The 26,547-nt window shown below is 56.6% G+C and overlaps 1 protein-coding gene across 1 annotated transcript; it reads left to right on the top strand.

Annotated features, from left to right (window-relative positions):
- Positions 1-3,538: 3,538 nt before the first annotated feature.
- On the top strand, positions 3,539-26,150 carry EVPL (envoplakin). The gene is made up of 22 exons (XM_032199791.1): positions 3,539-3,612; positions 9,142-9,241; positions 9,598-9,752; positions 10,376-10,499; positions 11,143-11,268; positions 11,517-11,555; positions 12,225-12,386; positions 12,989-13,096; positions 13,756-13,851; positions 14,296-14,421; positions 15,341-15,487; positions 15,627-15,781; positions 17,026-17,123; positions 17,863-18,044; positions 18,773-18,951; positions 19,385-19,523; positions 20,081-20,274; positions 20,390-20,540; positions 20,971-21,054; positions 21,143-21,253; positions 21,749-21,841; positions 22,707-26,150. The coding sequence occupies exons 1-22, from the start codon at positions 3,539-3,541 to the stop codon at positions 26,148-26,150; spliced, it is 6,087 nt and encodes a 2,028-aa protein (XP_032055682.1).
- Positions 26,151-26,547: the final 397 nt, after the last annotated feature.

Here is a 26,547-nt window from a genome sequence, read left to right as displayed (position 1 = left end):
AGGTTTTCTCCTGGTAGATGCTCCTCAAATGAGCCGAATGTCCCCTGCCTCAGCCCGCTGCGTGTGCAGGGCGCTTCCTCCGCCAGGGCGCTGCCGTTTCACCCGAGCAGCTTTTTGAAGAAACCTTCCCAAAACGCTGACCTCCCCCAGGTGGGGTCCAAGGGCGCTTCCCCAGCTGCCCTGCTGGGAGGGAGGGTCGGCTTCCCAGGCAGGTGTGCTCGTCCCAGGGGCTCCGTTCCCTCTCATTGCTCGGTTATCTGATCTAGGACAGACCGTGCCCAGCCCCAGTTTGTGGAGCCCTTTGCTCCAGCAGTGTCCCTGGATAATAACACAACATTTGCAGGCTGCGTCCTGTGAGCTACAAACGAGTTTTCCAGACGAGATGTCCTGAGAACGGGCCATCGGTGAATTTATTTGGCGCTATTACAGCTTGGCTAATCCTCTGGGGAGAGGAAAATCGGGGTAATGCCCGGGCTGCTGTGGGGAATGGCCGTGATGCCCTGCTCAAGGGCTGGAAGTGGGAGCAAAGCGCGGGATGCCCCGAGAGCTGACGGGTCCTTTTGATGTCGGAAGGGTCCGGGGCTGAGCCCTGCCCTGGGCCTGAGCCCTTAATGAGCGGCTGAGATGGCGTGGGGCGAGCAGCCTCTATTTAGGGAGAGACAGAGGAGCGAGGCTCGGGCTTTCCGTCCACCTGAGACCTGGAGAAGAGGAGGAGGAGGAGGAGGAGGAACACCCAGCAGCAGCTCCCACTCCCTATTGGGCTGCGGCTCGGCAGACCCCAAGCTCGGGGGCCATGGCCCAGCCCCGTGGCCCCGCTCGCCCCCCAGCACCCCCGGCACAGGTGAGGCTGCGGCGCGCTGGGGCCGGCCTCTGGCTCCTGGGGAGAGGCCCCTCGGGCCCGAGGTTGTGGCCACTTCTGCATCCCGGCACTGGCAGCGAGCTGAGCACAGCCCAGCCCCGGGAAGATTTTTTTTAATGGGTTCTCAGCCTCATCTGCGGGGGCTGAGCACCCCCAGGACTGGGTTTTGGCGCTGCCAGCCCCACCAGGCTGCACCATGGCCGTGTGGCAGCGCAGGGTCCGTGCCTCCTCCCTGGCATGGGCACATCCATGGCTTTGGCAGCCGTCTCCTGGCTGCCTCCTTTGCTCGTGGTGCTGCCACTGCTCTGCTCATGAGTTGGTCACGATGAAGGAAAGCAAAACGAGGCTTGGGGACGGGGTGATTTTAGGCTGAAGGAAACCAGGCGTTCTGTTTTCTTAGCAGGGTGGTGTTTTGTTAAAATAGCTGGGCTCCTTGGATACTTTGCTGCTGTGCTTTGGCTTGCGTGAAAACTGCTCCCCAAGGAGGAAAAAGGGCTGGGGGAGTGATGCGAGAAAGTGATGTCGTTGGGGGCTGCAAGGAGAGGAGGCTGCCTTGTGCATCGTGGGGTCTGAGTGGGGTCCCCTGGCTCCTGACTCAGGTGCCCGCTGTTCAGAGACAGCTTTGGGGCTGCTGGGGGCAGCTGAGGGACCCCAAGTCTGCAGACACACGTTTTTGGCAGCAAATCTTGGTTGGGGCTGCCTGCAGCTGCCCCCCAGCACCCTGCAGCCCCCCTGGCACCAGCGCTGCATTGCTCCAGGGGAGGAGATGACCCCACCACTGTGGTTGCTCTTCCAAACCAGGAGCCAGAGCCCAGAGCATCATCTCCACGTGCATCACTGCTGCCTCTGCATCCCACCATGGCCTCAAGGGGGATTTTTCCTGCCAGCCAGGAGCCCCAGCAGCGACGCCTTGGTCCTAACTCTGGGCACCCGCTGGGCAAGGCTCAGCCTTCTCGTGGGGGGCTCTGTCTGGAGATCAGCAGCGTTACTTGGAGCACGGTCGGGCTGGGGAGAAGCAGGATCTGCATGGACCTTGGCCCAGCTTCATGTGGCTGATCTTGGGGAGCCTGGACCTGGGCAGCCCCAGCAAAGCTCTAGGAAAGGAAAGCAGCTATTAAATTGTGTGATTCTGTGAAACAAACCCAGCCCAACGTGCACCATTGCTCTCTTGCTCAGCAGCATGGCCTGGGGGCTGCTCCTTCTCCACTTTGCTCTCCCCCTTGGTGTGGCAGGGTGGGTTGTTGTGGCAGTCAGCCTGGCTGGGTTTAGTTTTGCTGCTTGGAAGACAAAGGGCGTCGATTCTCTCCTGGCTGTACGAGCAGCAGCAGGAGGGCTTGTCCCATGCTGTGGCATGTCCCTGAGCTCCTGTTGTGTGTGGGCACCAGCCGTGGCCGAGGTCTTAAACGCTTTCCATTCTTCTCCCTGGCAAGTTCCCATCTTTCTTTAAGCTCCTGAACGCGAGTGCAGCAGGGTCTGGTGCTGCAGGTCTGGAGCTGTATGGATGGGGTCCTCCTCCTCCCCGGGGCCCCCCTCAGCTGCGATTTATTCCGATCCAAGAGCATCGCTGCTGTCATCGGTCACCTGGGGCAGTGGCCAGGGGGTGAGCTCTCAGCCCCCCCTTTCCACCCTGCCTGTGGGCCTGCAGGCAGCAAAGCCAGGCCCTGCACTGGGTCCCCGTTAGCTCCAGGCTGCCCGGGGGAGATGTTGGTCCTCTCCTGGCTTCCCCCAGTGCTTCGAGCACCGGCTGCCTCCCAGCACTGTGAGCTGGGACCTCCTGTCCTCCTGCTTCCAAAATCGTGGCCTGAGGGGCAAAACCAGAATGGAAGGAGCCCCTTGCAAAGGAGCCTCATTCCATGCGTGTCTTTACTCCTCTCCTGAGACAGGTTTGATCTGTTCTGTGCTGATTTGATGAGGACAACGAGCTCACCTGGGAAGCGATGAGACCCCTGGCTTTTGCCTCTGGCCTTGGGTTGGTCTCGGGCTGCAGGAAATGGGGAAGAACGGCCCCAAATCTGCACCAGCATCATGGGTGGTGGGTGTTTATGTGGGTGCTGTGGTCCCCATCTGCTCCCGGTCCTTTTCTCCCCCATCCTCTGCCCTCCCTCCCTGCTCCTGCTCTGGGCAGTGTCCCTGCTCCCTGGATTTGAAGCATCACATTCTGCAAACTGGTGGCTCCCAAACCGATGCTGCTGCTTTGGAAAACTCTCGGTTGGCTTTGTCTATAGCTTAGCACCTCTGCTGCTTCTCCAGCGTGTGAAATCGCTCACGCAAGATGTTTTAAACCACGTCAGTAGTCTCTGCCATCTCCCTCCGAGTCCTGTTTCCAGACTTTTGCTCTGCAGAGGCCGCGCTCTCTGCCCCTCACCTGGGAGCTGCCGCGCGGCCGGGGCCGTGAGTGCCGAAACGCTGTGCGAGCCAGGGCGAGGTCTCCCCGTTCTCCCTCTGGGGTTCTGCTCTTTCCACCCCAAACTGGTTTTTCGAGTCAATTTTTTTTTTTTTCAAGCCTCCATCTCCGCAGCTGCTCACCTGCGCTCGGGGAGGAGCCTCCCCGAAAGGGCTCTTTAGGGCTGCCGCCTGCCCCTGCTCAGCCTCGGCTCTCCATCCCCGCAGAGCCCAGCAGGACGCCAGCGCCCGCCGCGCCGCCGCCGCCTCCGCGAGACCAGCCGGGACCTCGCCGACATGTTCAAGGGGGTGGGCAAAGGCTCCCCGAGCAGAAGTTCCCCCAGCAGAGGTTCCCCCGCCAAGCCGAGCAAGTAAGTGCAGCCCCTTTTCTCTCTGGAAGCCGCGCTGGGAACCTGGAGGGGGGACGAGGGGAGGGCTCTCGATGCCTGCGAGTGCTTCGCGGCTTTTGGGATTTACCCCAAGAATATCCCACTTTGTGGAGCAGCCAGAAAGCCGGGGCTCACCCTCTTGTCCTCAATTTTGGTGGGCTTTGTGCTCCAGCCCAGTTGTGTCCATGCACCCCCCAGGACGTTCAGGACCTGAGCATGAGCTTAGAGCATTGGGTAGGGAGGCGCAGAGCCCCTTTTCGGCAGGCAGGAGCAGTGAGAACAAGCAGGACCTCGTTGTTTGGGTGGAGCAGGCTCGGCTTGATGGCGGGGCAGACGGACGCCTGGATCTGAGGTCCTGGGTTTGAGTTGGGTGAGGCTGGTGGGGTGCTGCCCTGGGAAGGGCACCCTGGGACAGGGATGCTCGGCCGGGTGCTGCTTGGGTGGGGATGGGCGAGGGAAGGGTTTGCTGGTGCTGCTCTCATCCGTCCTGGTGACAGGTGGGGTCTCTGTGGGCCAAAACATTGAGGTGGCCTCATTCAGGCTGGGCTGAGGCAGTACCAAAAGGACCTGACGGCCTCATCCTGCTCTGAGCAGGCTCCAAAAGCTCTGGGGAGGGAGATGTGGGAGCAGGAGGGGAGGAGATGCTGCCCGGGGAGCTTCTAGAGCGTGCTCATCCCTCCCTTGTGCTGCAGGTCCTAACTCGGGGTTATTTTCCACCTTCCTTCAGCAGTTTTGCATTTCCCAGTGTCAGCAGACTAGTTCTGCAGGAATCCCGGGGTAAAAGGCCAGGAAAGCTGTGAAGAGGTGGCTCGGAGGAGGAGGAGGGAGCCCGCAGTGAAAAGGGGCCACCGGCACCAGCTGCCCAGGACACTGTGGGTGCAGCTGCCCGGGTGGGCGCAGCGTGGTGCTGGCAGCATTGGGATTATGGGGACCAAACTGGGATTATGGGGACCAAACCCAACATCAGCAAACAGCCAAGGAGGAGGGTGGTGGCCCGGTGCTGCTGGCTGGGCAGGGACCTGGGGAAGAGAGGGCTCCTGGCAAAGGCTGAGGTTTCTTGGTGTGACCTGGAAGCTGGTGCCCCACAATTCTGCCCCAATGGGGCTGAGCACTCACAAAACTCAATGCAGAGGCAGAACCTGGGGCCTCTCAGAGCTCCAAGCCTCTTGTTTTCAGTCTGTCCAGTGCAAGCCATCCACCTCCCCAGCCTATGCAGCTTGCTGGCTTCCTAAACCGGGCTGGGGATTTCTTGTGGGGCAGCTCACTGCAGTCCCCGGTGTGCTGTTGGGGGTTTGGGGCCAGGTTCTCTCCCTGCACGGGTGTCACATCCTAGCAAAGTCCTGCGCCTCTTCCTTGTGCAGGATGGAGGCTGGAGCCTGAGCAACGACCGAGCTGGTCGTGCTTGGTTTTGGAGGCACTGACCATCAGATGATGGCTAATTGGTTTGGCCACAGCCTGGGGCTTGGTCAGCACCGTCCTGCCACCATGAGCTGAGAAAATGAAGGTGAATGAGCTGTCTCAGCACCAGCATGTGCTCTGCAGATGGCCCCAAGAAAACTTTGGTGGCCCATGGCTGCTCTCGGTGGCCCAGAGGCTCAGCAGAATCTGAGGTTCCCTGCCTCTGGGGCTCCCAATTTGAAGCTCCTGGCAGGGACCTACGGAGCAGGACCTTGTTTCCATTGTAGGGGCGGTGGTGCTGAGCTCTTGGGGCCCTCTGCTCGGGGGATGCATCCCGGGGAGCCCGTAACCACCTCGGGTGTGTGCCCAGCTCTGGGAAGAGTCACACTGCAGGGCTGAAAGGGAAAATTCATGCAGAGGTGGAACTGAATCAGATCTGGCTGGACTGGGTGCCTGGGTGTGATCTCTGCAAAGGCTCTGGGTGGGTGGCTTCGGAGCTGGTTGGCAAATCTCCTGGGGTGGCCGCTTCAGCCACCGCCTGCCTCTGCTTCTCCTTCTGCAGCCCAGAGCTGTGAGGTCCCGGGGAGGGGGTGCAGGGGCTCGGGGACCTGTTTGCTGTGACCAGATGGGGCTGGAGGGGCAGAGCGAGGACTTGTGTGTGTTGGGGAGCACAGCCCCAGCCCTGGGGTGTCGCTTGCAGCCCAAATCCCTTGGGAGGAAGGAGAGGAGGGGCAGGGAGCAGGGGTGGGTGGGCGCCGGGGTGCCCCCGACACATCCTCTGCCCGCTGAGGCACCATCCCTTGCGTGCAGCCGGGCTGTCCGGGAGGTAGAAAGTGGTATGAGAAATGAAGCAATTAATGACGATAATGACGGTGCTCTGCCTCTTCCAGGCGGGAGATAGCCCTAGGGAGGAGCAATGTCCGCGGCGATCCCGGCAGGCCCGTGGCTGCGGCCGCTCGCCATGCCTGGGCCCGATGCGAGCACGGGGAGCTCGTGGCTCCTTGCATCCAGCCCTATGCCAGGTTGTCTCCTTGTGGCCCAAATTTTCAGCATCTTCACTCTGAAATGTGGGCCTGGGCTGTGGTCAGCTCCCGTTGTGTGAGGGTTTCTTGGGGTAGAAGGGCCTGGTACATGGGATGGGAGGGACGGCCCTGAAGGACGGTGGCATGGCCCCGAAGGATGGTGGCATGGCCCTACAGACCTCACGGGTGGATGGAAGAGGCTGAATTTCCTCTCAACATGGCCTGTGCTTGTGACAGGAGGCTCTGTGGTGGTTTGGGCCCTTCTCCAAGCACGCACGGCCTCCTGAGGAACCCGCTTGGTCTCAGCTGAGGATGGCTGAGACTTGGCCAGGCGTGCATCAGGTCTTCGCAGGCTGCCAGGACGGCGTGCAGACACCTCCCAGGACTTCTCCTCAGCTTCAGCACTCCCCAAGCAGCCAGCCTGCCCTCCTGCAGGCCCTGAGGTTGTTCAGCTGCTTGGAGGGCTGTGGAGATCCAGCCCAGCTGCCGGCTGAAGGCTCTCAGCCTCCTCCTCCAGGCTTCCTTCCTTGGTGGGCACAGGCATCTCCCAGACACCTAGAGGAGACCCCCCCCCATCCTGCTGAGGCAGTGCTCTCTGGGGGGCATCGCTTCTTCCCTGAAAATTGGGTCATTTCTAACAATGTCATTGTTTCTAGCCTTGAGTACACCATGCAGAGCCAAGGCTGGGGTGGGCACAGCAGAGCCCCCACTGCTTTGGGACCAGCAGGAGAGATTTTGTTCCCACCCTATGACTGGGAGGTTGTTGAGGTCTTTCCAGTCTGCAGTTTTGCTGTGGCTTGCTCTGAACCAAGCTGCTCCCTGCATTTATCCTCGTGAACTGAGGGATGGGGCGTCCCGCTGTGTCCTTTGCCCAGGGAGGCTGTGCAGGTAGGAAAAGGCTTTGTTGGGCATCTCCCCTCCGTGGGAAGGCTGCATCCTTGCTTCTCCCCGCTCCGAGAGGCACAGAGGCATCAACCCGGGGTCATTTCACAGCAGGGCTCGATGCGGGCACCCCTGGTGGGAGCTGAATTCACCCGGGCGTCTCGGGGCGCGCTGGGAGAGGCGCCCGTCCCCCGGGCCGGCAGCCAGCCCGTGACTCAGTCGCTCCTCCCTGCGCAGGGAGTCTGGGCAGGAAACCTGGGTGGTGCTCGAGTATTTGCTCATGGGACACCACCTCATTCCAGGCGTGTCGGGGATGAGTGGGACGTTGTGTAAGCTGCTGGGCAGGGGGGGACCTCCTGGTGCTCCAGCCGGCCGTGCGTTTGGGTTCATCAAGCCCTGCTTCGTGCTGCTCCCACCCACCCTTTTTGTGTGGTTTGGGCCCAAAGCACTGCGGTTTGCCCTGGAAAACGCATGCATGGGCCACAGATAGGATGGGAGGGACGTTTAAGGGGATGGAGAAGAGGAGCTGTAGCAAGCAGTGATGCTTTGCAGGTGATGAGTGTCCTATTTGGGCTGTCCCCATTGGGTTTAGACTCCGTGCAGGAGGGCACTGCAGGAGCAAGGCACCCCGTGCACTTTGCAGGCAGGGGGGCTGGGGCACGGCCAGCCCAAAGCTCCCGAGGGAGCTGGAAGCTGCCGTGTCTGTGTCTCATGCCCACGCCGCCCTCTTGGGCAATCGCAAACAAGGGAGGAGCTGGAGAAAGGGGAGAGGAGGATGCTGAGAGCAGGAGCGCTGGGCTGCACCTCCCTGGGGCTGCACGGGCTCGGCCACGGTCCGTGTGGGCTGTGACTTCGACACCAGCCTGGCTGGACACGGCTGGAACATTAACGAGCACTTTGTCATCACTCCAGGCTGTAATAAGTGAATGTCCAGCACCTGCTCTCACCTTGGGCATCAACCACGGAACGGCTGGAGCCTGCTGGGGCCGTTAAGGGCAGAGCTTGGCTGGGTGCAGGGACTGGGAAGGAAAGGAGCTGCTGGGGGCAGATGTGGGTGGCTCTGCAGCAGGACAGCACCTCTCTCCTACCTTCCTCCTCCTCAAAAGACGTGAGCTCCTGTAGTGTCCCCCTATTTTCAAGTGGTCCCGTTGTTGTTGTCCAGTTCTTTCCCTCAGGTCTCAGATGACAGCAGGTAACCGAGCTCAGCCTCCGCTGGCCTTTGTCCCATCAGCAGTTGCTCACGAGCCTAAGCCCCTGGATGATGCTATGGGTCCGCACCCCTGCTCGCCCACACCCTGGCAGCTCTTCACCTCCCTGCCTGGAGGCCAGGGCCAGCTCCATCCCCAAGGGCAGCGCTATCAGGAAGCCACAGGACAGGAGGACAAAGGTGGCACCGAGCCTTGTGCTTCCTTGGCCGCGGGGAGCTTTAGGGCTGCAGCTGCCTGGCTGGGAACCACCCCGTGCCCTGCTGGGGGCTCTGGATGAAGCCGTTTTGGCAGGGCTCTGGGTGCTTTTTCATAATAAAGGTGATGGCTTGTGGTACCGTGTGATGGCAGCGAGGTGAGACACAACAGGGGATGGTCCCCGGGACCTTCAGTGAATCTCCACTGGGGTGTAGGAGGGCTGCAGTTTTGCTACAGCCTTAGGAAACTCGTTCCCAAGCCCAGAAAGCAAAGTGACTGCAGCAGCCGACACGGTGCCCGGAGGGGCTTGCAGCCTGTGCTGCAGCTCCTCGCCCACCACGTCCCCATCCTGGGGGGTGCTGGGCTCTGCAGCACCACTTGGAGCTGAACCACAAAGCGCTCTGCAGCTCCGGGCCAGGCTGAGGGACCGTCTTGCCTACCTCTGCCAGGCAGAGCAGTGCCTCCAAGCAGGGCAGGCACCTCGTGCTGCCTCTGCAGGGTGCTCTCCTGGCCTCCAGCCATCTGCAGCTCCAAGCCAGATGTGGTGTTGGTGCATCTGGGAGCCCTCCTGTTTGTTTTTTTTTTTTTTTTTTTTTTCTTTTTTTCCCCACCTTCCCTCCACTGCTTTTTGAATCCTCCTGAACTTCGGAGCATCTGCAGTGTCCTGCAGCAAGGAGGAGCCGTGCTGGGCAAAAATCCACCACCTACCTGCTGCAATCACACCGCTGCTATCAGGCCCTGGGCGGTGATGAAGGGGGGTGAGATTTGCCCTCGCCCACCCTCTGCTTTGCTGCTCCCACCCTCAGGTCCTCCACAAATGATCTGGCCGTGCTCATCACCCGCATGCAGACGAACGCCGACCAGGTGGAGAAGGACATCCTGGAGACGCAGGCGAGGCTCACGCAGGTGAGATGTGGCGGAGGGAAGGTGAAAGGCTTTGCCTAGAGATGCAGCCTCTAGAATAACAGATGAGGTGTCTGCTCTGCGCAGCAGCTTGCTGGAGCAGGGCTGGGGGCTGACCCGGGGCTGGGGAGGAACCAGGCACCCTGCAGAGCCTCCCAGCCCCTGGGGCTGCATGCCAGGGCCTCCCAAATGTTACCCTTGGTGTAGCCTCGGGGGTCCCTGGCTGGTTGGGGTGCTCCCCAGCCATCCCCTTGCACTGGGCTCCTCCGTGGTCGGTGTGCTGAGCATCGAGGCTGTACATGTTGTGAGGTCTCTGTGGTCCAAGTTTTTTTTTCCTCTCTCTCTTCCCTGGTCCCCAGGATGTCAGCAATCAGCAGAAGAATAAGGCCTTCGAGTTCCAGGCGGAGAATGCCCGGAACCTGAAGGAGGCAGAGACCCTGCTGAAGGATCTCTTCCTGGACGTGGACCGTGCCAAGCGGCTGAAGCACCCTCAGGCTACCGAGATAGAGAAAGAGTGAGTGCAGGGGGGGGGAGCTGGTGGGATCGGGAGCCCCCATCCCAGAGCTGGGATCTAGGCTGAGCTCCGATCGATGCCATGAAAAGGCAGAGCTTCACCCATCAGCCTTAAAATCAGGGCTTTGGCCAACATGTTGTAAAGATCTTGTGCGCTGTGGCTGCCAGAGCCATCTCCCAGGAGACCCCCGGTCTTGTCAGGGAGCTCTTGTAAAAGCTGCCAGAAAAATGCAGAGCTAAAAGGCGGCCCCGCTCCTGGGCTCCCCGTGCCCAAGGCAAATCCCCCTTTCCTCTGCCTCTCGTGAAATGGAAACCTGTCCTCGGGCAAGCAGAGAGAATCAGAGGTGGGTATTCAGGTGTGAGGTCTTCAGCTGGTGCCTGGGGCCTGGCTCCCCTTCTGTCTCCAGCCCCTCTAGGTGGAAATGGGGAGGGGAGAATTATTTCCTAGCTGGGAAGGGACAGCCCTGACCTCCGTGCAGCTCTTCCCAGCTTTCTCCTGGGTTGTAATTCCTGGGTGATGGAGAGCCCCAGGGCAAGTGCCTGTGCTGAAGGAGGCCAGTGGCATGAAGGGATGAGAAAGTAGCCTGGGTTTTATGGCTGAAATCTGCCTTTTGTCCCCGGCAGCATCCAGCAGCTCCACGACCGCACGACGCAGCTGTGTGCGGAGTACCGGGCCCTCTACGAGAAGCTGAACATCCCTGACGTGGGGCCCAGGGTGGACTGGGCGAAGATCCTGGACCAAAAGATGGTAACAGCAGCTGGTTTTTACGTGTTTCTCCCCACTCCTGCAAGGCCAGACATTGCCTTGAGGGCTCTGCCAACCATCGTGCGCTCAGCATCACGCAGGAGCGGTGTGGGTTGGTGGTGGAGCTAATTCAGTCGAGCTGGGCAGGAGGAAGGGCTCTCCCTTCCACATCTTAAAAGCCTCAGGAGGACCTTCTGCATTGACCCACTGAGATTAAGAGCTACCAGAGGGGGATTAAGTAGAGATGCCCCAATAAAAGGATGGAGAAGGTGATGTCTCCAAGGACTTCACAGCCATACGTCCTAGGGTTTCACGCTGCAAGGTCTTGGGTACGAAGTGCCCTGTTTGGAGTCAATTTAGATTCCCTTGAAAACCAGATGGTAATTAAGCACACCCACTGCACATCAGCATGGGAAGTGGCTGGTTTAGCGTAGATTTGTACGCTGGGGTACATGGCCTGCTTATCTCTGCCCCTCTGTATGGCTGGGGAAGTGGCAGCCCTCAGTAATCATGGCAAGCAGCAACAAGATCCCCTCCCTTCCTCCTGGGGTGGTATCAGATCTTTCCAACCCTGCCAGCACATGCTGTGGTTTCTCCCTGATGTACGGGATTTTGCTCTAGTCTCTGCCTAACTCCTTTTGCACAGAAACAAGTCAACGCGGGACAGTACGGCCCTGGCATATCAGAGCTGGAAAAGCAAATAGCTGAGCACAACATCCTCCAGAAGGAGATTGAAGCCTATGGCCTCCAGATCAAGAACATCCGCTGCGGGGTAAGGCACCCCTCTGTCCCCTCCGTGTCCTGCCCCTGTCCTGCATGCTCCTTCCCATGGTGAACACCCACCCTCCTTCTGCAGGGGGCATGGGGACACCTGAGCTCGGGCAGAGCCAGGCAGGAGGTGGTTCCTGTACAATTTCTAAAGCACGTTCCATAAATTAGCTTGACAACATCTATCACTGCTGGTATTTTGGTAACAATTTTTTTTTTTCCCCTCTTGATCTTGGCCGTGTAATAACCCAGGATGTGGCAGATTTGAAGAGTCAATACAAGGACTTGCTGGTAAGCTTCTTGGTGGTTTTCTGGGGCCACACAGCAAAGTAATTCCTTTCCTAGTGGGCAGGGAATGCCCAGGTCAGGGCAGGAGCTACCTTTGGTGTTGCACGGTGAAGTCATGTCCCTCATTTTCTTTCCCCATCTCCTCCCCACCTTGGACTGGGTGCAAGCTGTGAACGGGGGCATGCTGTGGGTGAGGTCTGCGCCTCTTCTCTTTGTGGGTCATTGGTCTGGGAGGTGCCTCAGTGCAGAAAACCCCGTCCCAGCCCGCAGGATGTTCCTGTGGGATTGCAAATGCTGAGGCTTGTGCTGATCCTTAACAAGGACTGCAGAGAGGAAATGACCGACTGGAACAAAGGAGGTGGCCAGGAAGAAGGTGTTGGGTTTAGCCGGCTGGGTCCCTAAGTTCAGTGCTGGAGAACACCTTTGGTGAGAAATACAGCAGAGCTGGGCCTGCTCTCAGACTGCCTGAGGCATCAGCCCACACCTGAGAGTCTGGTTAGACAAACACATCCTGTTTGTGAGGCAGGGAAAGGCCCCATCAGATAAGAACGAGTGGCAGCGATGTCTCACCCAGGGCTCTGGGAATCTCCTAGGGGGTGCGCAGGGGGAGCAGGAGGGGAAGGCTCCGCAGCCTGAGCCCTGACTCCGTCTCTCTCCTCTGTGCACGGGCAGAAAGCTTCCATCTGGCGCGGGCAGAGCCTGGGCAGCCTGTACCACCACCTCCAGGGCTGCACCAAGGAGCTGGGCTACCTCACGGAGCAGCAGACCAGGATCCTGAAGCAGGACTGGAGCGACCAAATGTTGGACGTCCAGAGCGTGCGGCGGGAGTACGAGGTGAGCTCCTGGGGAATGCAGCTCTCACAGGCTGGCTGAGCCTGGTGTGTGAGATTTGCAGGATGGATCATCCTGGACGTCACCAGCAGCCTGGTGGCTTCCCAAGGCAGCCCAACAGGGCTGGGCACAGGAGTGGAGGCAGAAGAGATGCTCTGGGAGGAAGCAGGGTTGGGGCTGAGCCACGCTGCGTGTCCCCTCCTGTCCCCTGAGCTGGGACATGGGATCGTACGTGACAGCGCTGTCTGATGCTGGGTGCAGAGCTGTCAGTGGGCAGAGGGGAGGGAGAGATCTGGCGTCGTGTGAGCCTCGGTGTCCAAAGTACAACACCCAGTGACTGCTTTCTGCCGGGACCAGGAAGAACTGAGTTAATTGCCTAGGAAAATGCACTTTGAACAAATGCCCTGATGCTTCCATAGGCCCAAGCGTGCCTAATTTGTCTGAGTTATGCCTAGCGCCTTCCTATTAAAAAAAAAAAAGGCAAACCAAAACAGCTGTCTGTGCTTGGGGAGCCTGTTCTCTGCTGCATGGGGTTTGGTGGCCCAGGAGGCTGCTCTGTGCTCCCTGTGTGCTCCCGCTGCCATGAGGTGTCTCTTCCCCTGCAGGATTTCAAGTCCAAAGAGCTGCTCAGCCAGGAGGAGTTTGTGAACAACCTTCAGGATGATGGGGACAGAATGATTGAACTAAAGCACCCGGCTGTCAAACCTATCCAGGTGGGGGATTCCCTACGAGAGAACGAGAATATTTCACATAACCTGTGCTCCAAGAGCCAGGGGATGGGGCGGAGGAGACCTCTTCACATCTTCTGCAGAGCTGCTATGTTATGCTTTTCCCCACGTTGTACCAACTGTCCCACAGCACCTCTCTGCCTGCTTTGGCCCCGTGGGGAGGCTGGGGGCAGTGCAGGGTCTTCACCCCCTTCAGAAACCTCCAAGACACGTTGGCTGGTGTCTGTGTGCTGGGGCCTGTCTGCTCCTGGGCTGGTGCACAGATATGTGGTAAAATACAGCCATGTTCATCCTCTGAAAGTCACAGTGTGATGTGGCTGAGCTGTCCCAGGTGAAACCAGCTCTCGGCCTCCAGGGTTGTGCTCCCAGGGCCGCAGACACCGCGGGCAGCCGAGGTGGACTCACAACACCTGCACCAGAAACCCCTTGAGAAATGGTGGCTGCTGTGTGGGGGCAAGGTCCTTGAGGAGCAGTGTCCTTGCTCAGATTCAGGATCTGGCGATGCCTTGGAATAGCTCTGCTGCTGCTCAGCAGCGGTCTTTACCCCTCCTCTGACCTCTGGGACTCCTGGAGAAGGGAGGCCAGGGGTGTGAGGCAGGTGGGACCAGCTGGAGCCCACTGAGTCGTGCTTTCTCCCACCTCAGGCTCACCAGGAAGCCTTGAAGAACGAGTGGCAGAATTTTCTGAATCTCTGCATTTGCCAGGAGAGCCAGCTGAAGAGCGTGGAGAACTATAAGAAGGTAAAAAGCAGCGAGGAGACCGTGGGGCTGCACGGTCAGGCCGGAGCAGGCAGGCTGTGCACGGGAACAGAGCCAGCAAAGGGATCAGTATGGGATCCTTTGCTTTGTCGGGGTATTTTATTTGCAGCTGGTCAGGGTATTTTGGGGAAACACCTCTCAAAATGTGGTCAGTGAACGATGGGCTCCCAGCCCTGCTGCTGGGACCAGTTGGTGCGCTGGCTTGGAGGTGCAGGGGAGGGTTTGCTCACCCTTGTTACCTGGTACGTGTCTACTCACAGATATTTCTGTGGTGCAGTCTGTGTCTGAGGTCATGCTCTGAGGTGGTCTGTAGAGTTTGGTGAGCCCCAGGTTGTGGGAGAGTGGCTGGGAATTGAGGCACGCCACCAGACCTGGACACACGAATGTCCTCCCACACTCTGAGCATTTTCCTACCCGTGTCTCCAGTTCCAGGATGACGCTGAGGCTGTGAGCCTCTCCCTGATGAAGATGAACTCCGACCTGGACACCAAATACAGCAAGTTCAACAAGGACAGCCCTGGCGTGGTGTCAGACCTGCTGCTTCAGCTGGAGGTGAGGTTTTCGGGGCTGGTGGCACCAGCCAGGCCTGGGGGATCTTGTGCCTTGAGCACAGACCAACTCTCACAGCTGTCCCCATAAATAAATGTGGGGAAGGGGAAGAGGTGGGTGAATAACCCCCTGGGACAGCTCGTCTTGCCTCTGTGTCAGGAGGGGAAGGCCCATGGCAGTACTGTGATGGATCCCTGTGGTCCCAGAAGGGCCTCGCTGCTCCTGCAGTAGGGCAGTGACCCCTGGGGTCTCCACCAGGGACACGTATCCAAGCCCCAGGGCACTATCACAGTACAGGAGAGGCACAGGGAGGAGCTGTGTTGTCCTAAACGTGAGGTATTTGGGTGAGAGGGCCTGCAGAGAGCGTGAGCTGCTGGCACCCAAGCAGCAGGGAGAGGTCCTGCCATCTCCTCAGCTCTGCCATGAGTCAAGAGCGAGGAGGGAATAGAGAAATCTGACCTCGGGGGTGAGATACAGGTTGGGAAGGAACTTTTGCCCGGGAGAGAGGGAAGGGACGCATTCGGTGCGGTGTCTTCCCATACCTTTCACTGCCAGGAGGTGCTGGGATCTCGGTAACTTCTGACACTGGAATGCAGCCACTTCTTGGCAGGTCTCTGCTCCTCATCTGAGAAGGAAAAACTTCCCCAGGAGATTTAATATGACACTGTGGGATCACCTGAGGTTAATGCAGGCTGTCCCTTCAAGGGCAGATCTCCTGTGAGCGAAGAAAACAGAGGAGAGTGTTAATAGCAGAGGGACAGGAAGGGACACGGATGGGTCAAGAATGAAGAAACTCCTGACTTCAACCTAGAAATGACAGTGCAAGGACAGACAACTGGCCCCAAAACACCCATGGCAGTGTGACCCCGCTCTCTCCTCATCCAAGCCTGGTTATAACCGCTGTCTTCCCCGCTTTGTCTAGAACGAGGAGAAGGCAGTGAAGCAGGCAGAGAAGAGCATTGCTGACCTGAAGAGGAGGAGCAAAGAGATCAGCCCGCTGAAACTGCGCAGGATGCGTCCCTCCCAGCCCCTCTCCTTGGACACGCTGTGTGACTGGGATGCTGGGGAGGTGAGAGCTTGGCTAGTGGTACCTTCCAAAGCAGCAGGCATCCAGATTCTTCTCTGAGTGCTCCAGATCCTCCTCCCATGGCGGGAGGACCTGGGCTAGCACTGGAAAGCCAAGCCTTTGGGTTTTGTGTCTGTCCCAGGTGCAGCTGACCAGAGGTGACAAGTACCTTCTGAAGGACAACAGCAACCCCGAGATGTGGGTGGTGCAGAGCAGCACTGGCGTGGTCCAGGAGGCGCCTGCTGCTTGCTTCTCCATCCCTCCACCAGACCCCGAGTCCATTGACAAGGTCAACAGGTGAGTCTGCCGTGGAGAGCCTGACCCAGAGAGACATCCAGGCTTGCTCCTTGGTCCTCGCCATCCCCTGACTGCCTAAACTGCAGAGAAAGAGCAGCTGGGAACAGAGCCATTGATCAGCTCGCATGAAATACCTCCTGGTTGTCCTGTTGCAGAGGCGTTGTTCCCTGTGCCCCAGTGCCTTGTCCATTTTCCTGCCATCCTTCATCAGCATTGCACACCGTTCCCATCTTGCAGTCAAAGAGCTTTCTGGCAGACGGGCTTGATTTCTTCACCCAAACATGTGACTTGCATAGGTTTGACTAAATTCATTGCAGAATCAGTCTGGAGCTTGGGACTTGCCAAACAGGACGGAATTATCTGTGCTATCTCCTCTCCGCCAGCCTCGGCTGGAGACTGGAAAACATTCCTCGAACCACCGTGCACTTTGCTGCCTGTTTGCTCGGTTGGTTTTGGAGGTTCCCACAGACGGGGGGGGGGATAATGCAATGAGCTTTTGGCATTCCATTTTTATCATGTCCCCAGGTGCTTAGATAAACCAGCACTGCTTATGTGCTGCCAAAACTTTGCCCACAGCCTGAATCCAGCATCACCGGGCATGCTCGTGATGGGAGTTTTGTTCCCAAGGCATTCAGGCGTGACTTTTGTGTTGTGTTGCTCTTGCTGAGCAAAAATCCCTCTTCGCACATCCCATGTTACCGAATTCTTTGGATTCATGGACTTCATGCCTGTTTTAAAACAGAAAAGGACAACTGAGCAACATCCTCCTAGCTATCAGCTCTGCTGGTATTGCCCTGAAGCTCCGGTCCTTTTCAGGCTGCACCTGGCACCGTGCTTCATTTCCCAGTGTTTACTTCTCTTCCTGCAAAAAAACAACAACAACAACCAAACATTTGTCTTATTTCTCATCCTTAGTCCCTCTGCGGGGGCTCTTCTGACCACAGCTAGGCGAGACTCGGACTTCCAGATCAGCAGCCACAGAAGCAGCTCCTGCAAAGCGCTGCAGTGATGTGAATTACATTTCCAGCTTTGTTGGCTTCTGGCGAGAGCTGGGAAACACTGGCTCCACTGGGAGAAATTAGCTAATCAAACCAACTCTTGTTGCTTTCCCCTTTCTTGAGGGATCTCTCTGAGCTGCAAAAGGCTGCAAGCTCCCAGGCTGCGCCGGGTCAGGGTCTGCTGGGGCTTGCCCCGTGCCGCGGTTTCCCAACCAGCCGGCTGATGTGGCTTCTCCTTGCTTGCAGGCTGGAGGGGGAGCTGAGCGCGGTGAAGCAGAAGCGAGCAGCAGCTCAGAGCACCCTGAGACACAGCCACAAGGAGACGGTGCAGCTCAGCCAGCAGGGTACGTCTGCTCGGGGGCCGAGCCCGCTGCAGAGCTGGCTGGCAGCCTGCGGGTCGGCGTTAGGGTGCCTTACATCCTGAAAAGAGCAGGGAAGGGGGAACCCAAGTCGTGGTGCTGCCAGGGGAATTCACTTCAGCTCCCTGCTGCCATTCCAAACCCCTGAGACTGACCTTCACTCCATCAGTAGTTGCAGAGTATTTAGGGATAGGTGGGGATGTGCCTATCCAGGAGCCTTAATTAAATCCTCGGGATCTGGGTCCTTGAGTTCTTCTCACTAGCTAGGGGGTGTGCAATAAGGAGGTAGCAGTGGCTGAATCCCAACCGCTGGGAGCTGTGGTATTCCTACAGCTGCAGATCCAAAGCTCCCACTGAAGGGACTGTGTCTGCATGGCTGCACGTGGTCGTCCTTGTCCCTACCTTGGACATGAGCTCTGGCTGCTCAGTGCAGAGGGAAAGCCATGTTCCCAAGCCTTTGCCACAGGCAGGCAGCACACATCTGCATCGTGCTGTGTGAGTTGGGAAAGTTAACTGAATCAGTTTTGGCTGTGTGAACCCCTGCTCTCAGGATTAACCTGTATGTGTTTAAAAGCTGCAGCCACACAGGGCAGAGCTCTGCAGCAGCTCTGTCAGAAGTCACTGGAGCTTTGGGGACTGTGTCTGGGACAGCCCAGGGAAACAGCTGTGTACCGAGACTGGCAGATGAGAAAAGGGACTTAACCCAAGCTGTCTCTCACTGCAGCTCTGCCCAGGAGCCCCCCGGTAGTCCAGGATGATCCCCAAGCCGATCAGCTCCTCGGTAGCCTGGATCGTGTTGGCAAGGACCTGGTCCAGGTGGAGAAGGAGGTCCTGAACCGAGTGAGGTCTCCAGTGAGCTACAGCGACCCCACAGACGACCTTGCCAGGAGGATCAAACACCAGCAGGTGGGCGCTGCAGCGGGCAGGCTGGAGCAGGATGAGCATGGCAGCACCGCGACTGGTACCCAAAAACAGAGCTGAGAGGGGAATTACACGGCTGGTGCTCTGGGGGAGAAAATCTTGCTGCGGTTTCAGGGGTTTTGGGCTGGTTTGAGCCCTTGGAGTGGGGCTGGTTAAGACAGACCCTAGAGGAATGCGGCCCCTTCCCTTGGCTCAGCTCTGCAGCAAGGTGTCCCCTTTGTGTCCCCTTCGAAGTTCCCTACCTTGTCGTGGGGATGCCGTCACCATTCGCTCAAGTCTGTAGCATGAAAGACAACACGAGAAAAGGAATTCATCCAAGGGCTGGCTTTGGTTCCCCTGATAGCAAATACAGCCTGGTAGATGTGAAGGGGGCAGGAAAAGACACAGTGCCCTGCAGCCCCCTTCCTTTTCTCTTGGAGAAGGTCTGGTCCATAGCAGTTCAACGTGTTGCATCTTCATCCATGGGTATTTACCCATCCCTGGCAGGAGGATGAGCTCAGGCAGGTAGCTCTCTTCCACCTTTCTTCCCCGCACCCTGCCATCCCCAGACAGCCACCGTCTGGCTGGGGCTGTGCCCCGAGGGATGGCACCTCATGAGAGGGCTCCACCGCACCCTTAGCCCCACAGCAAAATCCACCCCTGAGGGAGGCACCTTTTAGCAACAGCCCTGTTATGACTACACTGGGTGACTCTGCTCCCATCTGATGTGCCAGGAAACAACAAAGAAACTTGAGACCCTGGGGGCAGCCAAGGATGCCTTGCAGAAGGAGTGTGAGACCTTCCTTTCCAAGAAACCCACCAGCACCTCGGCCTCCCAGCTGCCTGTCACGCTGAACGCCCTCAGGAGCAAGTACAGCGATGTCAATATGCTCTCCAGCCTGTACAACGAGAAGTGAGTGGCAGTGGCAAGGCCTGGAGAGGATTAAAGGGGTTGAGATGCCACGCAGATGTGTCAGCACGAGGCCTTGAGAGAAAATGCACGCGGTCTGTGTGGGCATTGGCTGCGGCCCAGCCAGCCAAGGGAGGTTGGGAAGCTTCCGTGCATCATCAGAGGCATCCCCGCAGGATTTTCTGTGTGTAATGTGTGCTCAGTTGTCCCCCCCCCAGGCACGGGAAGCCCACCACAACGGGTGCATGTCCCAGCCCTGCTGTGTGCAGGGAAGTGCAACGCATCTGTGTGGGCAGCAGAGTGGGGTTGTGAGTGCATATTGCTTGTTCCCTGCCATGCTTTGTCATTAAATAAGGTTATACATGCAGAATCAGAGAGAAGAGGGAGAGAAAGGGATTTTCTGCAGCTAACCTTGTGTCATTTTTCCCTTCCCCAGGGCTAAGGCTGCCCTGAACCTGGAGACGCAGATTGAGAACACAGACAAGATCATCAGCACGTTTGAGGCCAAGCTGGCTCAGGACAGCATCATTCCTGCGTCCCCCAATGCCCTGCAGGATCGGGCCAATGACCTGCAGGTAGGGAAATGTCAGGCTCTTTTTTAGGGAGGGGAAATCAGTGAGCTCAGGTAGCACTTGTGGGGAGAGCTGGACTTTGAGGCTCTGGTGACGGAGCCCTTCTAAGGATTTATTCCTGGAAGGCTCTGTGTTGGTTTTGTAGGCTGACCTACACTCGCTTCACTGCAAAAAGCTCTGTCCCTCCCAGACTACATTTGTGGTCCTTAAAATCCACTATGAACCCCTTAGCATCTAACCTGCCTGCCCTTTCTCCTGCGTGCTGTCCATTGCTTTGCCCCCTACCCATCCTGCTCCCAATCTCCCTGCTCCAACATTAGCTCTCACCCTTGACTTGCAGTGACCCTTTTTTGCCTTCCCCAGGACTTCTCCCTTCTGCTCCATGCTTCATCTAACCCACCTGGCTTCCCACCTTCTTTGCTGATTAAGCCTCACTGCTCCACCTCTTCCACGTTGTGTGTGTGTCCTGGAGAGCCTGGCTAGCCCCCAGGTGCTGCAGGCTGAGGAGGTGTTTGGGGCACTGACTGGTGCAAACCTGGAGGCGTCTTGTTCCCCTGTAGAAGATGAAACGAGACCTGGTGGCCCAAGAGGAGTGTGTGCTGAAGCTCAACCGAGGGCTGAAGGACACCGAGCACAGCTGCAGCGCCGTGCAGAACAATTTCCAGGAGTACTGCCCTGACCTGCCCCGGCAGAAGCGGGAGGTGCAGCTCCTCAACGATCGCTACCACGCCGTGGCAGACCAGCTGGACCAGAGGTGAGGAACATCACCCTTGTTGTGGTGAAATTCACCATGGTGTATTTTTAGGAACCGGCACGTGCATCTTTACCCTTGCCCTTAATGTTCCTGTGTTTACCTCTGTGCCGTGCAGAGAGAAGACGCTCCGAAATATCAGCCTCACCTACCAGCAGTTCCAAAACTCCAATGAGAACCTGATGTTCTGGATGAACAACCTACCCAAGCACCAAGTGAAGACCACGGATGGGCCAAGCCAGATCAATTACAAGCTGCAGGCACAGAAGGTGTGTTCCAGGGCAAGCACCATGACCTGTAATGTTATAAGCACGGGAGGAGTTTGCTTTTCTGAATGGCACGGCAAGTGGTACCACCCAGCTCCTAGCTGTGCGCTGCACCTGTCCTAGTGAATGAGCTGGAAAAAGGTGACAATGGCTTGCAGCACACAGATGATTTACCTTGCCCAGCTGTGTTCATCTACAGCGCTGGTGTTCTCATCTGTGGTAGTCACCCCAAGGTTGATACCCTCTGCACAGAGAGGGCACATGCAGCTCCTGAAAGACAACATCTAAGATACTACAAAGGGCTGAGATGTTGTACCTGGGCCCTACATCTTTCTCTCCTTGAGCAGATCCTAAGCTGACTAGCTTGGGCGATGAGATGTGGGGGTCTCTGGCTGCTATTCCAGCTGATTCTTATCACACATCTCTCCTGCAGAGGCTGGTGGAGGAGATCGAAAGCAAGGAGCCCGAGAAGAACGCAGTGGTCAGACAGTCCCGGAACGTGCAGTCCACACTCAATGTATGGCTGGGTTTTCCTGTGTAACACTCCCTTATCGTCATTTCACCTGAGAGATCCCAGCTGATTCTTCTATTTCTGCTCTGAACAGGACTATGAACTCCAAGCAGGCAAATACAGCTCGTCTCTGGACCCTACCCTGACAGACTTCGCTGCAAAGAGGCTGCGTGTGACCCCACTGCAAGAAAGCATCCAGGCCCAGGTAAAATGTTAAGCTAAAGGCATGGAAAATATTTTCTAGCTCCTTACCCAAGCCCTGTGTGCTCTGCAAGGCCTTAATCCACTCTTACAGCAGCAGTTGATCGTTATTCTAAGCCCAAGGACAAATATCATCAGTGAGTTCTTTGTCTATGGGGCATAGCAGCAAGTGAGATCAGGAGTTAGCAATGTTTCTGGTACCTTTGGCTGAGATTGCTGCTGATGCCTTCTTAATATATTGTGCATGAAGATAAATGTTACAGTGTGGGTGTGTGGGCTTACACAGACATCTGTCGACAAACACAAATTTGATGGTCCCCTCCAAACCTTTTATTTGCACATTCTCTGTGTTTGGCATCAGCAAGAATAGCATAGATCATTGCTGTTTTGCTGTACATCTCCTGAGATTCGTGTATAACTTGGTATTTGAATAAAAAGCACCCAGCAGGGCTATGGTAGGGTGAGTGGGACAAGGCTCTCACGGCTGTTTCTTTTTCAGGAAAATGATGTAACCAAGCTCTACATGGAGCTGGCAGCAGAAAATAAACAGCGGCTCCGCTGGCTGGAGTTTGCCAAGAAGATTGTTGAGAAGGTACCAGCTAAGAGCTTGTGGCAGGGTTGGGGTACTCCAGATCAGGGTTGGAAATGATCTTTCCAAAGCTGTCACCATTTGCTCAGCCTGGGATTCCTCCACCTATCTCCAGGTCTCCACATCTAGGTGTTAAAAAGGACAGGAATGGAAACCACTGAGCAAAGACTAAAAGTAACAACAGTTTCACTGATGTTGATCTCAGCTTGTGACATTTGTCACTTCTGTGGGCCCTTAACTCTAACTGAAGCTGTAGTCTTTGCTAGGGAAAACAAAACAAAACAAACAAACAAACAAAAAAACTTAAACCAGAAATCTTAACTCCTGTTTTCAGCCATGCCTATTCAATGTTCATGGGTTGAGAATTTCAGATTCATCTGTGAATGTGGCTGGAACTTTGTGCTCACACACCTCTGGAATCACTTCCAGGCAGTAGGGTTTTTATACCTTTCTAGGGCTTGATTCCCCTGTAGAAAATTGTTCCAGTCTGGATGGCTTCTGGTCAGTGTGCTCATGAAGGACAGGAGATTAAATGGGGGAGCTCTGTGCTGTTACCATCACCACGCTGAGCAGCATGAACTGGCCAGGTTATCCTCCTGCAGCACAAAGCACCTCTTTGGCTGCTGCCGCAGCATCCCCCTGACAGGTGGGAACTCTTTAAGACATCAGTTGCTTGAGATGGTGTGAATGTGTCCTCATCTGTCATTTACAAACAGCCTCATCATCTGGAGGCTGTCAGGTTTCTGTACTAGTTCTGCCTCCTGCCATGTCTTGTCATAAAAAAAGGCTTCCGTGCTTGATTCAGAGACTGAGTTGGTTTCCCTGGCTATTATTTTTATTTAAATTCTTTTTTGTTTTCTCCTTGCAGAAGGAAGTGCATGAGGACATTCAGGTTGTACAGGAGCAAACCCAGCAGTCTGAAAACAAAGCTGTGTCGAGCAGGGAATCTGATGGGCTGAAAACACAGCTGGAGGAGGAAAGGAGAAAAGTGGCCAAGATAGAAGAGGACCTGGAGGAACACAGGAGCAAGCTGCTAATGTTGAAGACTCAGAGGCCTGTTGAAAGAGTGGAAGAAAAGGAGGTGGTAGAATACTACAGAGACCCACAGCTGGAGAGCAACCTGTCTAAGATGACACAGCAGATTGAAGAGGAAGGCAAAAAGAGGCTGAACCTGCAAGAAGACATTGAAGCGATGAACCAGAAGCTTGCGCAGATGGAGAATGAGAAGAAGGCCGTTCCTGCCCAGCTCCTCACCAAAGAGATAACAAAAATTGAAAAAGATCCAAGCCTGGATAGTCAAGCAGCCAGTCTCCGCCAGGAGATCAAGCGTCTCCAGGAGGAAAGCTTGGCTGCTGCTTCTGAACTCGAGCAGCGTAAGAGAGAGCTGCATCAGCTAGAGCGAAAGCAGCCCAACATCCGAGAGAAAGTGGTGGTGAAGGAGCTGATCAAACTGGAGAAAAACCCAGAAATGCTGAAGTCCGTTAGGACCCTGCAGCTACAAATTGATGAGGAATCCTTCAAGAGACAGTCCGCAGAGGAAGCGATAGTGAAGGTGAAGAATAAGATTGAGGAAGTGGAGAGACTAATTGAAACAGCAGAACCCAAAATTATCGTGAAGGAGGTGAAGCAGGTAGAGCAGGACCCAGAGTTATTAAAAGAGTCTACCAAGCTTAAAAACCTAATTGAAGAAGAAAGGAGCAAGAACCTAATGCTTACAGGTGAGCTGGGAGAGCTGCAAAGCCAGTACAGTATTGCAGAGAAGCAAAAACCCAGGGTAGAAGTTAAAGAGAGGGTCAATGAGATTTTCCTGGTGGATCCTGAAACAGAGCAGGAAATTGCTCACCTGAAAAGAGAGCTGCAGGAAGTTACCCTGAAAAGGACAAAGATTGACAGTGAAGTGGAAGAGGCCTTAGCAGAGCTCAATGTCCTCAGGTCACAGAAACCAGTGGTGGAGCTGAAGGAGGTCATAGAGGAGGTGGTGAAACACGAGAAGAGTCCAGAAATTCTTAGAGAAATTGACAGGCTAAAAGAACAGCTGAATGAACTAGTGAACACCAACGGCAGGACCCAGGAGCAGCTCATTAGGCTGCAGGGTGAAAGGGACGAGTGGAAGAGGGAGAGATCCAAGGTGGAAACCAAGCTGGTCAACAAGGAAGTCATCCGATATGAGAATGACCCACTCTTGGAAAAAGAAGCTGACCGCCTCCGCCAAGAAGTGCGTAACATGTCTCAAAAAAGGAGAGCTGCAGAGGACGCTATCTACGACCTGCAGAATAAATACATGCTCCTGGAGAGGAGGAAGCCGGAGGAAAAGGTCATCGTCCAAGAGGTGATTCTGACTCAGAAGGATCCAAAGCTCCGAGATGAGCACAACAGGCTGAGCCGGAGCCTGGACGAGGAGGTGAGCAACAGGCGCCGCATGGAACGAGACGTGCAGCAGCTTCGTGCGCTGGTGGAAGAGCAAGAGAAGCTGCTCAACTTTCAGGAGGATCGAAACAAGAGGCTTGCGCTGGAAAAAGACATGAGACAAATTACCTTGAGGATAAAGGAGCTGGAGGAGAGCCCAGCCCCGGTGCAAGAAAAGATCATTATGGAAGAAGTGGTAAAGCTGGAGAAGGACCCAGTCCTCGAGCAGTCTGCCAGCAACCTGCGCCTGGAGCTGGACCGTGAGAAGATGGAGGTGCTGAACCTGCAGAGAGAGTGCAAGAACCTGCAGATGCAAATTGACGTCCTGCAGAAAACAAAATCCCAGGAGAAGACCATCTACAAGGAGGTGATTCGTGTGGAGAAGGACAGAGCACTGGAGAGTGAGCGCGCGCGCATCTGGGAGCTGCTGAACAGGGAGAGAGGGGCCAAGCAAAAGGCCGAAGAGGAGGTGCGGAGGCTCAGGGAGAAGATTGAGAGAGCTGAAGGCATGAAGAGGACGTGGGCTCGCGAGGAGACGGAGCTGCAGAAAGCCAGGAACCTGGCCATCCAGGAGAGAGCCAACCTGGAGAGTGAGCTGCGGGAGCTGGAGAGGCAGAAACAGCAGAAAGTCCTTTTCCTGCGGGAGGAGTCCAAACTGCTCAACCAACGGACCGAGAGCGACAGGCAGAAGAAGAAGCAGCTGGAGCATGAGTTTTCCCTGCTGGAGGCAGACATCCTGAGGGAGAAGGACCAGATCTACAACAAGGAGAGGTTCATCCGAGATCTCCAGTCGAGGGTGAGTCGGGAAGAAATCAATCACGAGACCCAGATGAGAGAGACGAACCTCTCCACCAAGATCTCCATACTGGACCCTGAGACGGGGAAGGATATGTCCCCTTACGAAGCCTATAAGAGAGGTATCATAGACAGAGGCCAGTACATCCAGCTGCAGGAGCTGGAGTGTGACTGGGAGGAAGTCACCACCCTGGGCGCCAACGGGGAGGTCTCGGTTCTCCTGGACAAGAAGAGCGGGAAGCAGTACTCCATCGACGATGCGCTGAGGCTGAGGAGGATCACCAAGGAGGAGTACCAGCTGTACCGGGACGGCAAGATTCCCATCTCGGAGTTTGCCTTGCTGGTGGCCGGGGAATCCAAGCCTCCGTCGTCCCTTTCTATCGGCTCCATCATCTCCAAATCCCCGCTCCAGTCACCCACCACCCACCAAACCCAAAACTTCTTCCCCTCGCAGAAGGGCTTCTGTGATGACACGTGCCCCATCGCCGGGGTGTACGACACCACCACTGACACCAAGTACAACATCAAGACCGCTGTGGCGAAGAAGCTGCTTGATCCCATGACGGCTCAGAAGCTTCTGGAAGCCCAGGCTGCCACGGGGGGCATCATAGACCTCATTTCTCGGGACCGGTTGTCAGTCCACAAGGCCATCGAGAGGGGGCTGATCGACAGGACCTACATGCAGAGACTGCTCAATGCCCAGAAAGCCTTCACGGGGATCGAGGACCCGGTGACCAAGCGAAGGCTGTCCGTGGGGGAAGCGGTCCAGAAGGGATGGATGACCAGGGACAGCGCCTTCCCCTACCTGGAGGTCCAGCACCTAACCGGAGGACTCATCGATCCCAAGAAAACCGGTCGGATCCCCGTGCTGGAAGCCTCCCAGACAGGGATGATAACGGGCGACCTGGCCAACAGGCTCCAGGATGAGTCCAACTACGAGAAAGATCTCATTGACCCCGTCACGAAGGAGAAGATAAACTACAAGGAGGCCATGGCTCTCTGCCAGAAGGATTCGCTGGGCAGCCTCCTGCTGCTCCCGGCCGCCTCGGAGGGCTACCAGCCCTACCACCAGGCGAGCCGCTCCCCCAAGCTCTCACGGTTCAGGCACTGAATGGATTCAGGCGAGCGCCGGACCCGGTTCCTTCTGGAGTTCATCCCTTCGAAACACCTCTCCCCACAGCAGCGATCACGGGAGCGGAGCGTCTAGCATTTAGGGCTGCATACTCTTCTGTCTTAGCTATCCCTGCTTCCCAGAGCAGCTTGGCCGTGCGAGGAAGAAAAAAAAATGTGATCGTGGAAAGGACCTGGGCACACGGGGCCCCCACTGCCCCCAGGCGATGCTGTGACTGCAGAGGGGGTTTGCTTGCAAGAACTTCTTCTGGCAGTAGGTTAAACGTGGTCGTGCCCAGAAGGGGGGGAGAGGCAGAGTGTTTTCAGGTTGGGTCATTCTTCTGCATGCAATAAACGTAGCAAGTGTGTTTCTGTGGCTGTGTTCTCTCTGCAGCCCC

This window comes from Aythya fuligula, chromosome 18 (genome assembly GCF_009819795.1).
Source record: "Aythya fuligula isolate bAytFul2 chromosome 18, bAytFul2.pri, whole genome shotgun sequence".
In the NCBI taxonomy this organism is placed as follows: domain Eukaryota; kingdom Metazoa; phylum Chordata; class Aves; order Anseriformes; family Anatidae; genus Aythya; species Aythya fuligula.
This window is presented reverse-complemented; position numbering and strand designations above follow the sequence as displayed.